The 15,026-nt window shown below is 47.1% G+C and overlaps 1 protein-coding gene across 2 annotated transcripts in view; it reads left to right on the top strand.

Annotated features, from left to right (window-relative positions):
- Window positions 1–15,026, top strand: part of LOC141144060 (1-phosphatidylinositol 4,5-bisphosphate phosphodiesterase gamma-1-like) — a 165,991-nt gene that overhangs the window by 86,608 nt on the left and 64,357 nt on the right. For both annotated transcript variants that reach the window (XM_073629419.1, XM_073629418.1), the window contains exons 9-14: window positions 472–573; window positions 3,782–3,900; window positions 4,258–4,343; window positions 6,409–6,529; window positions 8,758–8,926; window positions 10,393–10,512. In XM_073629419.1, coding sequence (XP_073485520.1) covers window positions 472–573; window positions 3,782–3,900; window positions 4,258–4,343; window positions 6,409–6,529; window positions 8,758–8,926; window positions 10,393–10,512 — 717 coding nt within the window. The remainder of the gene's footprint in view (window positions 1–471; window positions 574–3,781; window positions 3,901–4,257; window positions 4,344–6,408; window positions 6,530–8,757; window positions 8,927–10,392; window positions 10,513–15,026) is intronic.

Genomic DNA, 15,026 nt, shown 5'->3' with positions numbered 1-15,026 from the left:
ATTAGCCTTATGACCTCATGGACGGCTCCCTCTCTCTCTTGTGAGAGTTTGCCAGGAAGGGAGGGGGGGATGAGTCATAAGAGGGCCAATGAGAGCTTCAGAGCTGGAGGTGTGCCTCTGTGTGTTTGCGTAAATCCAGGAAGTGACCAGGCAGCAGCTTCAGCTGCCCACAGTTAAAGTGGCTGCAGTCAGACTCAGTGGAGGGAGATTTCTGTAGCATATTTGGCAAGTACAGAATCACAGTATATGTAAAATAATATGCAAAGTGGTTGGAGGGAAGCTTCAGAATGGCAAAGATGTTTTTATTACAGATTACATGAGCAGACTGCAGTTCCTCTTTAAGGTTCACTACAGCCTTTAAGAAGGGATTGGGGGGGGATTATGACCTTGAGCAGTAGCGCAGTACTAGCAGGGTGTTATATCATTCCACCTTGAGGAATGACTCCCTCTGCCTCTTTTTCTCTGCTGCAGGAAGCCTGGGCAAGTGACCTTCGTAAAGTGAGAGATTATCTATGCAGTTATCTCCGAGACACAGACAGCGAGATGTCCGAGCCGGTGCTGCAACTGGACGAGGTGAGATATGACATGCGGCCAATACAAGGGACTCTGCTTGATGTCTTGGTATGCTGACGCCTTAAGAGTTCCCTTCACTGGAACTAAGGGGCCAAGTCCAACCCCTGAAAAACAACCATAATACCCCCTCCCCCCACACCATAATCCCCCCCCCACACCATAATCCCCCCTTCACCAAATGATTTGGACCAGGGCACAAATCAAGATCCATAAAGACATGGATGATTATTTAGCCTCACGTTTATCCCAAATGGCCCATTGGCATATTTCTATCTCAAAGATTCCCTGGGTTAAACTTGAATTTAATTCTATTTCTCCTTATTGTCAGAAACCATGAATCGGGCCGAGACAGAAGTACAGTTAAATCACACTTTTTTACAAATAATAAAAAAAGGTAAACAGAGTAGTCAAAACATAGCCGGAGTTCAGGAACCGGAACGGATCGTCAGACAAGCCAAAACGTCAGGGAGCCAGAGATGAGCGTAGTAGAACAGCAAGCAGGATATGCACTTTCCAGAATATTAGGGTCCAAGAACATTCCACAAATGAATCTTATTTTGCTTAATCAATTAGTTCTTCATTCATTACATTTATGGAAATGAATGAATATGAAAGATATGTTTAAAAAAATCCAAGGGGAAGAGGTTTGGTTTCAGAAATATACTTTAACCACTTAAGGACTGGAAGGATTTGCCCCCTTAATGACCAGGACATTTTTTGCGATTCGGCACTGCGCTACTTTAACTGACAATTGCGCGGTCGTGCGACGCTGCACCTATACAAAATTGACGTCCTTTTTTCCCCACAAATAGAGCTTTCTTTTGGTGGTATTTGATCATTTCTGCGGTTTTTATTTTTTGCGCTATAAACAAAAAAAAGAGCGAATTTTTTTTAAAAAAAAACAACATTTTTTACTTTTTGCTATAATAAATATCCAAAAAAAAAAAAGTCTTCATCAGTTTTAGGCCGATACGTATTCTTCTACATATTTTTGTAAAAAAAAAATCCCAATTAGCGTATATAGATTGGTTTTCACAAAAGTTATAGCGTCTACAAAGAAGGGGATAGATTTATGGCATTTTTATTATTTATTTATTTTTTACTAGTAATGGCGGCAATCTGCAATTTTTAGCGGGACTGCGACATTGCGGCGGTCAGATCGGACACGTTTGACACTTTTTTGGGACCATTGACATTTATACAGCGATCAGCGCTAAAAATAGCCACTGATTACTGTATAAATGTCACTGGCAGGGAAGGGGTTAACACTAGGGGGGGGGGGCGATCAAGGGGTTAAGTGTTCCCTAGGGAGGTGTTTCTAACTGTGAGGGGAGGAGGGGACTGACTGAAGGAGAGAGATCGCTGTTCCTGATCACTAGGAACAGCAGATCTCTCTCTCCTCCCCTGTCAGAATGGGGATCAGGCTCTTTACATTGGCAGATCCCCGTTCTGGCTCTCTGAGGAGCGATCGTGGGTAGCTGGCAGACATCGCAGCCACTGGCCACTCGCATTGGCTCTGGCGTCGCACGAAAAAAATTGCCTTACATGCAAAAACGGGAATCTGAATGTAACATATCACTCTCTACTGGAGAATGGAATATCTGCATCATAAACCTTTGTAAATGTACTGGATCACTTACAGTAAGAGAACCCGCTACTAAACTCTTCACCAGATGGTATTTTACACCCACTAAATTGCACGCCATTCTCCCATCTGTCCCATCAATATGTTTCAGAGGTTGTCCATCCCCTGGATCCTTTTCTCATTTTTTCTGGGAATGTGATAAAATTTCACTTATGTGGAGACAATTAGAAAATTTTGCCTCAACTATTTCCGGTTCTCGTATTAATCTCACCTTAAATAATTGTCTACCATTCACTACCATCCCGTTATCTCTATCCCGCATATGAGGCTTACCCACACGATAAGTGTAGCCATTCACTGGTTAATTGCTTTTCATTGGAAATCCAGTACGGCGGTCCCTTTAATGGCTCTAGCAGGCGCGCGCGCCGCCGGAGCCGTTCCACGCCGTCTACCCGCGATCGCTCCTGAGAGAGCCAGAACAGGGATCTGTCAATGTAAACCAACAGATCCCCATTCTGACCGGGGAGTAGAGAGAGATCTGCTGGTCCTAGTGATTAGTGATCTCTCTCCTGCTCTAGTTACTAAACTCCCACTACAGTTAGAAACACACATGAGGGAACCCCTGGTGGTGACCCATGTCTCTCTAGTTGTGTGCTGTCCCCTGGTGGTGACCTGTGTCTCTCTGGTACAGTGGCCCCTGGTGGTGACCCATATCTCTATGGTTGTGTGCTGTTCCCCTTGTTGTGACCCATGTCTCTCTGGTGCAGTGCCCCCTGGTGGTGATCTATGTCGCTCTGGTTGTGTGCTGCTCCCCCTTGTGGTGACCAATGTCTCTATGGTTGTGTGCTGTTCCCCTGGCGGTGACCCGTGTCTCTCCAGTTGGGGTGCAGTGCCCCCCAATGGTGACCCATGTCTCTCTGGTTGGAGGCAGCAGCCCCTGGTGGTGACCCATATCTCTCTGCTTGGGTGCAGCAGCCCCTGGTGGTGACCCATGTCTCTCTGGTTGGGTGAAGCAGCCCTTGGTGGTGACCCATGTCTCTTTGGTTAGGTGCAGCAGCCCCTGGTGGTGACCCATGTCTATCTGGTTGGGTGCAGCAGCCTCTGGTGGTAACACATATCTCTCTGGTTGGGTGCAGCAGCCCCTGGTGGTGACCCATGTCTCTCTGGTTGGGTGCAGTGCCCCTCAATGGTGACCCATGTCTCTCTGACTGGGTGTAGTGCCCCTCAATGGTGACCCATGTCTCTCTTGGGTACAGTGCACCTCGGTGGTGACCCATGTCTTTCTGTTTGGGTGCAGTGCCCCCCAACCATGACCCATGTTTCTCTCATTGGGTGCAGTGCCCCCAGATGGTGACCCATGTCTCTCTGGTTGGGTGCAGTGCCCCCAGATGGTGACCCATGTCTCTCTGGTTGGGTGCAGTGCCCCCCAATGATGACCCATATCACTCTAGTTGGGTGTAGTGCCCCCAGATGGTGACCAATGTCTCTCTGGTTGGTTGCAGTGCCCCCTGGTGATGACCCATGTCTCTCTGGTTGGGTGCAGTGCCCCCCAATGATGACCCATGTCACTCTAGTTGGGTGCAGTGCCCCCTGGTGGTGACCCTTGTCTTTTTCTCTCTTCAGTTCCTGATTTACCTCTTCTCCAAAGAAAATGGGATTGTGGACTTTCGGTGTGACGTGGGGATCCCAGAAGAGATGAACTACCCGCTGTCCCAGTACTGGATCTCCTCCTCTCATAACACGTAAGATCCAAAACTAGAAAATGACTATTCTAATATGTGAAACATACTGTACTCCACCTGTCCATTCTACAGATTCTCTGGTCTCCTGGATTTCAGCTTAAATATCTGTGATAGGCTCTAAGCAGGCAGTTTATTTCACAGTGTGTGTGCCACTAACCTGTGAGAACCAGGGAGGCTGGAGCAGGCTGTCAGTCATAGGCTAGCCCGTTCCCAGATCCCACCCCTGCCTAGTCTGATACTCAGGCGGTTGTGTTTCTTTAGCAATGTCATGTGACCACTCTTCTTATAACATGCTCCAATCTTGTCTCAGAGCATTTCTTCTGTGTCATGTGACAGTAACTCCACCTTTTCCCGCAGGTACCTGACCGGGGACCAGTTCTCCAGCGAGTCCTCTCTGGAGGCGTACGCTCGCTGTCTCCGTATGGGCTGCCGCTGCATCGAGTGTGAGTAACCGAAGATCAGAAATCAGTTTATTTTTTTTAAATCTGCAAATTACCTGATACACGTGATTGAATGTTATCTAATGATGAAAACCCCCTTGAAGAGAGTTTTTCCAACCAAATTTGATTTTGGAGCGATATCTTGACAAATCCGGTAATCTGAGTTGCTAGGTCTGCTTTCTTGCCACAGCTATGGTTTGGTGTCCAGTTGGATTTTTAGTTCATTCTATAGAGAGTAGATCAGGTGGAGTGGGGACATCCAAATATTCAATTATAGTAATTGGGTGGGTGGTCAGAGGTATCCCGTAACTGCACCACATCCCTATAAGTAACCAATTTTAACAGAGATAGGATGGGATTTTTCAGGTGCCCTGTATGTCCACCAAAGAGATAAGTATTAAAATGAATATATTTTATTCATACATAATTTAAAATCAATAGACTTTTGGAAAATATACATATATACAATTGGACAATACGCTTTTACATTATACAGAGTCCCAAGCGCACTTTTGTGTTCTACATGTTTCACCACATTGGCCTCTTCAGGAAGTATTAAAGTACTACAGTACAACTATAGATATAATCAAAATTAGAAAGAGTACATTATATCTCTTTATATAGTTGTACTGTAACACTTTTTAAAGGGATTGTAAAGGTACATTTTTTTTTTCAAAATAACAAGCATGTCTATACTTACCTACTCTGTGCAGTGGAATCGCACAGAGTAGCTGGGAACCTCCTCTTTTCGGGTCCCCTGCCGGCGCTCCTGGCTCCTCCTCTCTGGCCTGTGCCCCCATGGGAAGCTGCTTCCCATGGGGGCACTTGTGCGTGCTTGCACCCAAGTCCCTCTGCAGCGTCCATTGACACAGACAGCGGGACTCGGCCCCCCACCCCCTCCTCACTGGCTTTGATTGACAGCACTGAGAGCCAATGGCTCCCCGTGCCTCAGCAAAGCCAGGGAGACCCGGAAGTGGAAGGAGAAAAGATCTGCAGACATGCACGGTGCTGGATCGAATGAGGACTCAGGTAAGTTAAAGGGGGGTGGGGGGGGGTGCCGACACCTAAACATTTTTTACCTTAATGCAAGGAATACATTAAGGTAAAAAAAGTTTAGACTTTACAACCACTATAATACTTCCTGAAAAAGCCAATGTGGTGAAACATGTAGAAGACAAAAGTGTGCTTGGGACTCTTGCGTATAATGTAAAAACGTATTGTCCAATTGTATATATGTATTTTTTCTAAATGTCTATGGATTTTCATATATATATATATATATATATATATATATATATATATATATATATATATATATATATATATAAATATATAAATTTTCATACTTACCTTATTGATGGACTTAAATGGCACTTGAAAAATCCCATCCTATCTCTGTCAACGTTGATCCAAATGTGCAATGTGGTTGGGAACAGAGATGGAGACAATAGCAGGGAGGTCTTGCCATTGGAAGGCAAAGAGATATAAGAGGCCATGGAAGATGGGGCCTACCTAACTCCACCTAGAACTGAAATAGTGGGAACATCCCTGGGTGGATGGGAACACCCCCAAATGTTCAATGTGGATGGGAGCAGAGATAGAAATAATAACAGGGAGGTCTTGCTCCTGAAAAACCAGGGAGGACTTGGCCTACCAGACTCAGCCTAGAGCTGAGATGTTTCAGGAGGACCTGTCCTTTTGTTGGACAGAGCTTTCATCTAAATGTATCATGTAAAATCTTTAGCACTTTGGTCAGGAAGCTACCGGCACAGGGGGTATACAATCCACTGCTGACCTTTGACAATGCTATAGGCCTGACTGATTTTCTGACTTCTAAGTCACTGACCTAGAACACAGTAGAGAGATCCAGAGTTCTGAGTTTTCATTTGCTGGGGTGTTGCTCGGGGGTCATTGGTCATTCAGGAATAACTTGCCAGGCAATTAGCTTTTTCTAAAACAGGTCAACAATGGCTGGCTCTATATAGTCTTAATGCAGGTTCCCTTGCAGGCTGGCTTATGACTTGCAGAGGGAGGAATGTAACTTTCTTCTCTCTTCCTGATTGGACAGTGGATTGCTGGGATGGGCCAGATGACCTGCCAATCATCTACCATGGACACACCCTGACCTCTAAGATCAAATTCCTGGATGTCCTCTACACCATCAAGGACAACGCCTTCATCACCTCCGAGTAAGGGGACGTCTTCTCTCTACATATAGCTCTGACATATACCGCAGTGCTGTACAGAGACCACTGAGTCAGTGATGTCAGTCTCTGAACCCCAGGAGCTTACACTCTAATGTCCCTCCACAGTCACACACTATTATTATACATTTATATAGCTCTGACATATACCTCAGTGCTGTACAGAGAACACTGAGCCAGTCACATCAGTCTCTTTGCCAGAGAAACTTACACTCTAATGTTTCCCCCACAGTCACACACTATTATTATTATAGATTTATATACAGTCATGCTCAAAAGTTTGCATACCCTGGCAGAAATTGTGAAAATGTTGGCATTAATATTGAAAATATGACTAATCGTGCCAAAAAACTGTCTTTTATTCAAGGTTAGTAATCGCGTGAAGCCATTTATTATCACATTGTTTATTTGGCTCCTTTTAAATTCATAATGATAATAGAAATCACCCAAATGGCCCTGACCAAAAGTTGACATACCCTGGAATGTTTGGCCTTGGTACAGACACAGAAGGTGGCACACACCGGTTAAAATGGCAATTAAAGGTTAATTTCCCACATTTGTGGCTTTTTAAATCACAATTAGTGTCTGTGCATAAATAGTCAATGAGTTTGTTAGCTCTCACATGGATGCACTAAGCAGGCTAGACACTGAGCCATGGGGAGCAGAAAAGAACAGTCAAAAGACCTGCGTAACAAGGTAATGAAACTTTAAAAAGATGGAAAAGGATATAAAAAGATATCCAAAAGCCTTGAATATGCCAGTCAGTACTGTTGAATCATTTAATAAGAAGTAGAAAATTTGGGGATCTTTTGATATCGATCCAGGGTCAGCTAGATCAAGAAAGATTTCAGCCACAACTGCCACAGGAACTGTTCGGGAAGAAAAACCCCACAGGTAACCTCAGGAGAAATACAGGCTGCTCTGGAAAAAGATGGTGTGGTTGTTTTTAAGCAGCAGAATATGATGATACTTGAACAAAAAAGAGCTGCATGGTCAAGTTGCCAGAAAGAAGTCTTTACTGTACAAGTTCCACAAAAAAGCCCGGTTACAATATGCCCAACAACACCTTGACATGCCTCATTGGGCTTTTTGTGGCATTGGCACAGTAAAGGCTTCCTTCTGGCAGCTCAACCATGCAGCTCTTTTTTTGTTCAAGTATCGTTGAATTGTGATCCTTAAAAACAACCACACTGTCTTTTTGGAGAGCAGCCTGTATTTCTCCTGAGGTTACCTGTGGGGGTTTTTCTTTGTATCCTGAGCAATTCTTCTGCCAGTTGTGGCTGAAATCTTTCTTGGTCTGCCTGACCTTGGCTTGGTATCAAAAGAGCCCTGAATTTTCCATTTCTTAATAAGTGATTAACCAGTACTGACTGGCATATTCAAGGCTTTGGGTATCTTTTTATATCCTTTTCCCTCTTTATAAAGTTCCATTACCTTGTTACGCAGGTCTTTTTACTGTTCTTTTCTACCTCCTCATGGCTCAGTGTCTAGCCTGCTTAGTGCATCCATGTGAGAGCTAACAAACTCATTGACTATTTATACACAGACACCAACTGAGATTTAAAAGCCACAAATGTGAGAAATTAACCTTTAATTGCCATTTTAACCTGTGTATGCCACCTTCTGTGTCTGTACCAAGGTCAAACATTCCAGGGTATGTAAACTTTTGATCAGGGCCATTTGGGTGATTTCTGTTATCATTATGATTTAAAAAGGATCCAAAAAACTATGTAATCATAAATGGCTTCATGTGATCACTAGCCTTAAATAAAAGACAGTTTTTTGGCGTGATCAGTCATATTTTCAATATAAATGCCAAAATTTCACAATTTCTGCCAGGGTATGCAAACTTTTGAGCTCATCTGTAGCTCTGACATATACTACACTCTAATATCCTCCCACAGTCACCCACTATTATTATTATTATACATTTATATAGCTCTGATATATACCGCAGTGCTGTACAGAGATCACTGAGCCAGTCACATCAGTCTCTGAACCAAAAGAGCTTACAATCTAATGGTCCTCCTACAGTCACACACCATTATTATTATTTTTTATTATACATTTATATAGCTCTAACATATACCACAGTGCTCTACAGAGAACACTGAGCCAGCCACACCAGTCTCTGCACCAGAAGAGCTTGCAGTCTAATGGTTCCCACCCACAGCCACACACTATTATTATACATTGATATGACTCCCTCCCAGGTACCCAGTCATCCTGTCCATAGAGGATCACTGCAGCGTCATGCAGCAGAGGAATATGGCCTTTTACTTCAAGAAGGTGTTTGGTGAGATGCTGCTGACCAAACCGGTGGACATCAATGCCGATGAGCTGCCATCTCCCAACCAGCTGAGGAGGAAGATTCTCATTAAGGTGAGATAGGTCTCAGTGTGTCACCAATGTGGTGAGGTCAGTGGGTGCATCTGATGTTCTCATTCTTTTATCGCCAAATATTTAAATTTTAAGAGCATAAGTGAATGCAATGAAATATGGAACTCCCTTCAGTGGCTTATCTAGAAATATCTATATTAAATATAAGAACAGAAATATGGAACAGCAAGCACGTTTATGAAAGTCACAAAGGGAAGTAAATGCTTGATGCTGAGCACTAAGATAACTTGAAATACAGAAGGGACCCCTATCACATGGTGAGGCATTTAGGGTGGAGCTCATTTAAGGACGATCATATAAGGATGATCATTTAGGGTGGAGCTCATTTAAGGACGATCATATAAGGATGATCATTTAGAGTGGAGCTCATTTAAGGATGATCATATAAGGTGGATCATTTAGGGTGGAGCTCATTTAAGGACAATCGTATAAGGTGGAGCTCATTTAGTGTGGAGCTCATTTAAGGACAATCGTATAAGGTGGAGCTCATTTAAGGATGATCATTTAGGGTGGAGCTCATTTAAGGATGATCATATCAGGATGATCATTTAGAGTGGAGCTCATTTAAGGACGATCGGATAAGGTGGATCATTTAGGGTGGAGCTCATTTAAGGACGATCATATAAGGTGGATCATTTAGTGTGGAGCTCATTTAAGGACTGTCGTATAAGGTGGAGCTCATTTAAAGATGATCATTTAGGGTGGAGCTCATTTAAGGATGATCATATAAGGTGGATCATTTAGGGTGGAGCTCATTTAAGGATGATCACATAAGGTGGATCATTTAGGTGGAGCTCATTTAAGGATGATCATATAAGGTGGATCATTTAGGGTGGAGCTCATTTAAGGATGATCACATAAGGTGGATCATTTAGGGTGGAGCTCATTTAAGGATGATCATATAAGGTGGATCATTTAGAGTGGAGCTCATTTAAGGATGATCATATAAGGTGGATCATTTAGGTGGAGCTCATTTAAGGATGATCATTTAGGGTGGAGCTCATTTAAGGATGATCGGATAAGGTGAATCATTTTAGGGTGGAGGTCATTTAAGGATGATCACATAAGGTGGATCATTTAGCGTGGAGTGGAGCTCATTTAAGGATGATCATATAAGGTGGATCATTTAGGGTGGAGCTCATTTAAGGATGATCATATAAGGTGGATCATTTAGGGTGGAGCTCATTTAGGGATGATCATATAAGGTGGAGCTCATTTAGGTGGAGGTTAATTTAAGGATGACCATATAAGGTGGATCATTTAGGGTGGAGCTCATTTAAGGATGATCATATAAGGTGGATCATTTAGGGTGGAGCTCATTTAGGGACGATCATATAAGGTGGAGCTCATTTAGGTGGAGGTAATTTAAGGATGACCATATAAGGTGGATCATTTAGGGTGGAGCTCTCTCTCGGATTGGGTCTGATCTCCCTTCTCTCTTTTCTCAGCACAAGAAGTTGGTGGAAGGGAATCTGTATGAGGAGGTCTCCACAGCCAGCTACTCCGAGAACGACATCAGCAACTCCATCAAGAACGGAATCCTGTACCTGGAGGACCCCATCGACCACGTATTGTGACCCTCAGAGGAGGCATTTTATTGTGCTGGGGATAGAATGATATGTGTGTTCACATGTGGGGGGGGTCTGTACACATCACATGTGGGGGGGGTCTGTACACATCACAATGTGGGGGGGTCTATATACACATCACATGTGGGGGTCTGTATAAATCACATGGGGGGGGGTCTGTATAAATCACGTGGGGGGGGCCTGTATAAATCACATGTGGGGGGGTCTGTACACATCACATGTGGGGGGGGTCTGTATAAATCACAATGTAGGGGGGGGTCTGTATAAATCACTGTGGGGGGGGGTCTGTATAAATCACATGTGGCGGGCCTGTATAAATCACATGTGGGGGGGTCTGTATACATCACGTGGGGGGGGTCTGTACACATCACATGTGGGGGGGTTCTGTATACATCACATGTGGGGGGGTCTGTACACATCACATGTGGTGGGGTCTGTATACATCACATGTCGGGGGGGTCTGTATACATCACATGTGGGTGGGGGGGGTCTGTACACATCACATGTGGGTGGGTCTGTACACATCACATGTGGGGGGGTCTGTACACATCACATGTGAGGGGGTCTGTACACATCACATGTGGGGGGGTCTGTATACATCACATGTGGTACATCACAAGTGGGGGGGGGGGGTGTCTGTACACATCACATGTGGGGGGGGGGGCTGTATACATCACATGTGTGGGGGGCTGTATACATCACATGTGGGGGGGGTCAGTATACAAGGATTTTAACACTCTGTTCAGCAGATTCTGAATGAGAGGGTCTGGTTTATTATAATCTCCTGGTGCACTCTCTGTGTTCCAATGAGAAAAAGCTGCAGTGTCAGCATCTCTTTAGATATAATTAAGTCTTAGGGAGTATTTCCCCAAAAATGGAAATTTCTATTACACTGGATGCCTAAAATCTGACTTGTATCTTAGTGCACTGGTGACTTCTGGGAACATCAGTGAGCCAATCACACAAGCGGGAAATGACATATTTGGGGGGGGGGGGGTGTTCTGTATACCATCTGTGTACAGAGCCCCTCCAGGTGGCCATATTGGAATGTTACAGAGAATTACAGCAGCTGCGGATTGAAAAGGAAAGGTCATTTCTTTTTAACACATCATGGGACACAGAGTCAGGATAATTAATATTCATTACCTGCTGGGTTATACTCCATCTCAGGTGAATGGACACTGGTAGACCAAAGGTCTTTAGACAGGAAGTGATCCCCTATATAACCCCTCCCATACAGGAAGTACTTCTGTTTTTTAACAGTGTCTGCAAGGTGGATGGCACGGTTTGTTTGAGCTCTCTGAGCTGCAGGTCTCGAGTCCCACAAATGGTTCTTGAATGAATCAAGGGATTGACCGATCAGATCCATTTGACGCAGGCTTCATATGCTTAGATAAATGGTACCCGAGCCTCACAAAGAAGTCTCAAGATACTGCGAGGTTTTGCCTGTAATGCAGCCTCCGGGCGCTGGACCCTGCAAAGTGGAATCCTGGACACCACAGAGCTAAGGCATTCCTGCAGGGTGCTGTACAGGTCCAAAGGAGTGGACCCTAAACATGAAAAGGGTACCCCAGTCCTTGAAGGTCCTCAAGTGACAGGAACCCGCCGTGATGGGTGAAGTTTGGGCTCTTAGTTTCTAAGCTGCCCTGCACCTAGACCGGTAAGTGAAACCCTTTACTATTATTGTGGGGTGTCCCAGTGATGGTAACACTCAGTCAAGCTAGCACACCCTGTGTGTGGTGACCATACGGGGGAGTCTTGGGCTAGCTGTGGGTGTTTGCAAAGTGTACCTTTTTTGCTTGTGTCTGGCTGTTTTTTACCTGTAACCAGATTGTTGCATAGGGGCTTGGTGAGCCCTATTAAAGGGTCTCCCTTCTGAGGTGTTTTAATACTACACCCAAGTACTCTCTTTTTGTGGCTAGTAAATGTCTTCAAGGTAGAGGAGCAGGACTAACACTACAGGGAAAGGGCACACCTATGTCGTCAGTAGTTCCTGATGAACCTAGTCGTATCCCTAGTGTTGTATCCCCTGAAAGACCAGAGGCTTCCGGGCAATCTGAGCCACTGCACCTATCTGGTATTGTGCCTACAGTCAATGCTGCTGCTTCACCCTTTATCACCAAGAATGAACTGTCCTCAGCAGAGGCGGCTCTCTAATTAGGGCGGCTGCCTAAGGCCTCCAACTCACAGGGGCCTCGCGGCCGCCTAATTTGCCTCTGCTCGATCATTGGACTGACCAACAGGCTCCAGGTGCCATCTGTAAAAGCCGTGCGGGGCTGCCATAGGGCACACCGGGTGGGCCACAAATCCATGTCCAAGTTCAGCACGGGCTGCTCCTTCAGCCTGCGACGCTCATCTGGCCTCTCTAACGTTTGGCCGGCTGCCTATTTGGGTCAGGAGAACTGGGAGGAACCAGGGAGCAGTGGGGCAGTAAAAGAGTTGGATAGGAGGAGCTCCAGTGGATGGATCCCATCCCAGCGCCTGCTGCAGCCTGTCCGACCGCCCAGAGAGAACGTGAGTGCCTGGCCGTGCCGCCCTCCTGTGTGCCTGGATTGGAGGAGCGGCGGGGACAGCTGCATATGGAGGAATTGATCCTTTCATGTTCCTCCTGCAGCCGCTGAATGACCGCTTCTTCTGCGGGCGTTTTATTGGCTGCAGAAAGAATATGGAAAGATGAATTCTTCCATATGCAGCTGTCCCCGCCGCTCCTCCAATCCAGGCACACAGGAGGGCGGCACGGCCGGGCACTCACGTTCTCTCTGGGCGGTCGGCCAGGCTGCAGCAGGTGCTGGGATGGGATCCATCCACTGGAGCTCCTCCTATCCAACTCTTTTACTGCCCCGTGCTCCCTGGTTCCTCCCAGTTCACCCTGCATATCCCCTCTGCTCCCTGGCTCCCCCCACCCCCAGTGCTCTTGCCCCCTACACTCTCAGCCCCCCTCCCTCTGCTGCTTTCAGCCTCACTCCCATGCTCCCTGCCACCCCTGTTCTCTTTTCTGGCCCCCTCACCCCAGGGCAGCTCTGCTAGGTTCCCCCCTCCTTTCACTCCGGCTGCTGCGGGGGTCTCTCAGGCCAGGGAGCGGGGAAGGGACCGCTATCATGGGCTGCTCAGTCTATTTTTTGTCCTAGTCCGGGCCTGGCGGGCAAGTTGAGCAGCGAGGCTTGCAAGGATCGATAGTCCTGGAGGGAGAAGAGCTCTAAAGACCTCCCAGGACTGGAGGACAGGCTGACTGGAGTCGGAAAACGAGGAAGGGTGGAAGGTAAAGGTGACCAGGGACCACTCCATCTCACAGCAAACAGATCCTCTCTGGAAGGAGCATGACACTATCCCCATCCAGAATGAGAATGGACCCTGCCTGCTGCTGGCCGTCATGAACATCCTGCTGGCATGGAAGGTACCGTACCAAGCATTACACACAGTTTCCCACAGACAGGCACTGCAGACTGGGAACATGGTACACAGGAGGGGGCTGCAGACAGGAATGGGGCTAGAGATCTCTCTCTCCCCCTTCCTCCCTCTCTCTCCCCCTCCCTCACCCTCTCCCTCCTCCTCCCCTCTCTCTCCCCCTCCCTCTCCTTTCTCTCTGCCTTCTTCTCACCCTCCCTCCCGCTCCTCCTTCCCGCTCCCTCCCTCCCCCCTCCTCCCTCCCGCTCCCTCCCTCCCTCCCTCTCTCCCCTCCCTCCCTCTCTCCCCCTTTCTTCCCCCTCTCTTCCTCTCCCTCCCTCTCTCCCTCTCCCTCCCCCCTCCCTCCCCCTCCCTCTCTCTCCCTCCCGCTCCCTCCCTCTTTCCCTCCCCCTCTCTCTTTCCCTCCCCCCTCTCTCCCCCCTCCCTCTCTTTCTCTTCCTCTCCCTCTCTCCCCCTCCCCCTCCCTCCTTCCCTCCCCATCTCCTCTCTCTCTCTCTCTCTCTCTCTCTCTCTCTCTCTCTCTCCCCATCTCCTCTCTCCCCATCTCCCTCTCTCTCTCCCCCTCCCTCCCCCTCTCTCTTTCCCTCCCCTCCCTCTCTCCCCCTCCCTCTCTTCCTCTCCCCTCCCTCTCTTCCTCTCCCTCCCTCTCTTCCTCTCTTCCTCTCCCTCCCTCTTCTTCCTCTCCCTCCTCTCCCTCCCTTTTTCCCTCCCCCTCTCTTTTTCCCTCCCCCTCTCTCTTTCCCTCCCTCTCTCTTTCCCTCCCTCTCTCTTTCCCTCCCTCTCTCTCTCTCTCCCTCCTCTCTCTCTCTCTCTCTCCCTCCCTCTCTCTCTCCCCTCCCTCTCTCCCTGCCTCTCCCTCACTGCCTCTACCTCACTCTCTTCCTCTCCCTCTCGCTCATCTCTCTCGCTCTCTCCCTCCTTCCCTTTCTCTCTCCCCCACCTTCTCTCCCTCCTTCCCTCTCTCCCCCCTCCCCCTCTCTCTCTCCCTCCTCACTGTCTCTTCCTCTCTCTCTCCCTCTCACACCCTCCCTCTCTCGCTCTCCCTCTCTCCCTCACTCTCCCTCACTCTCTTCCTCCCTCTCTCCCTC

Source organism: Aquarana catesbeiana, linkage group LG05 (genome assembly GCF_042186555.1).
Source record: "Aquarana catesbeiana isolate 2022-GZ linkage group LG05, ASM4218655v1, whole genome shotgun sequence".
In the NCBI taxonomy this organism is placed as follows: domain Eukaryota; kingdom Metazoa; phylum Chordata; class Amphibia; order Anura; family Ranidae; genus Aquarana; species Aquarana catesbeiana.
The sequence above is the reverse complement of the archived record's forward strand: the minus strand, read 5'-3'. Positions and strand labels throughout refer to the sequence as shown.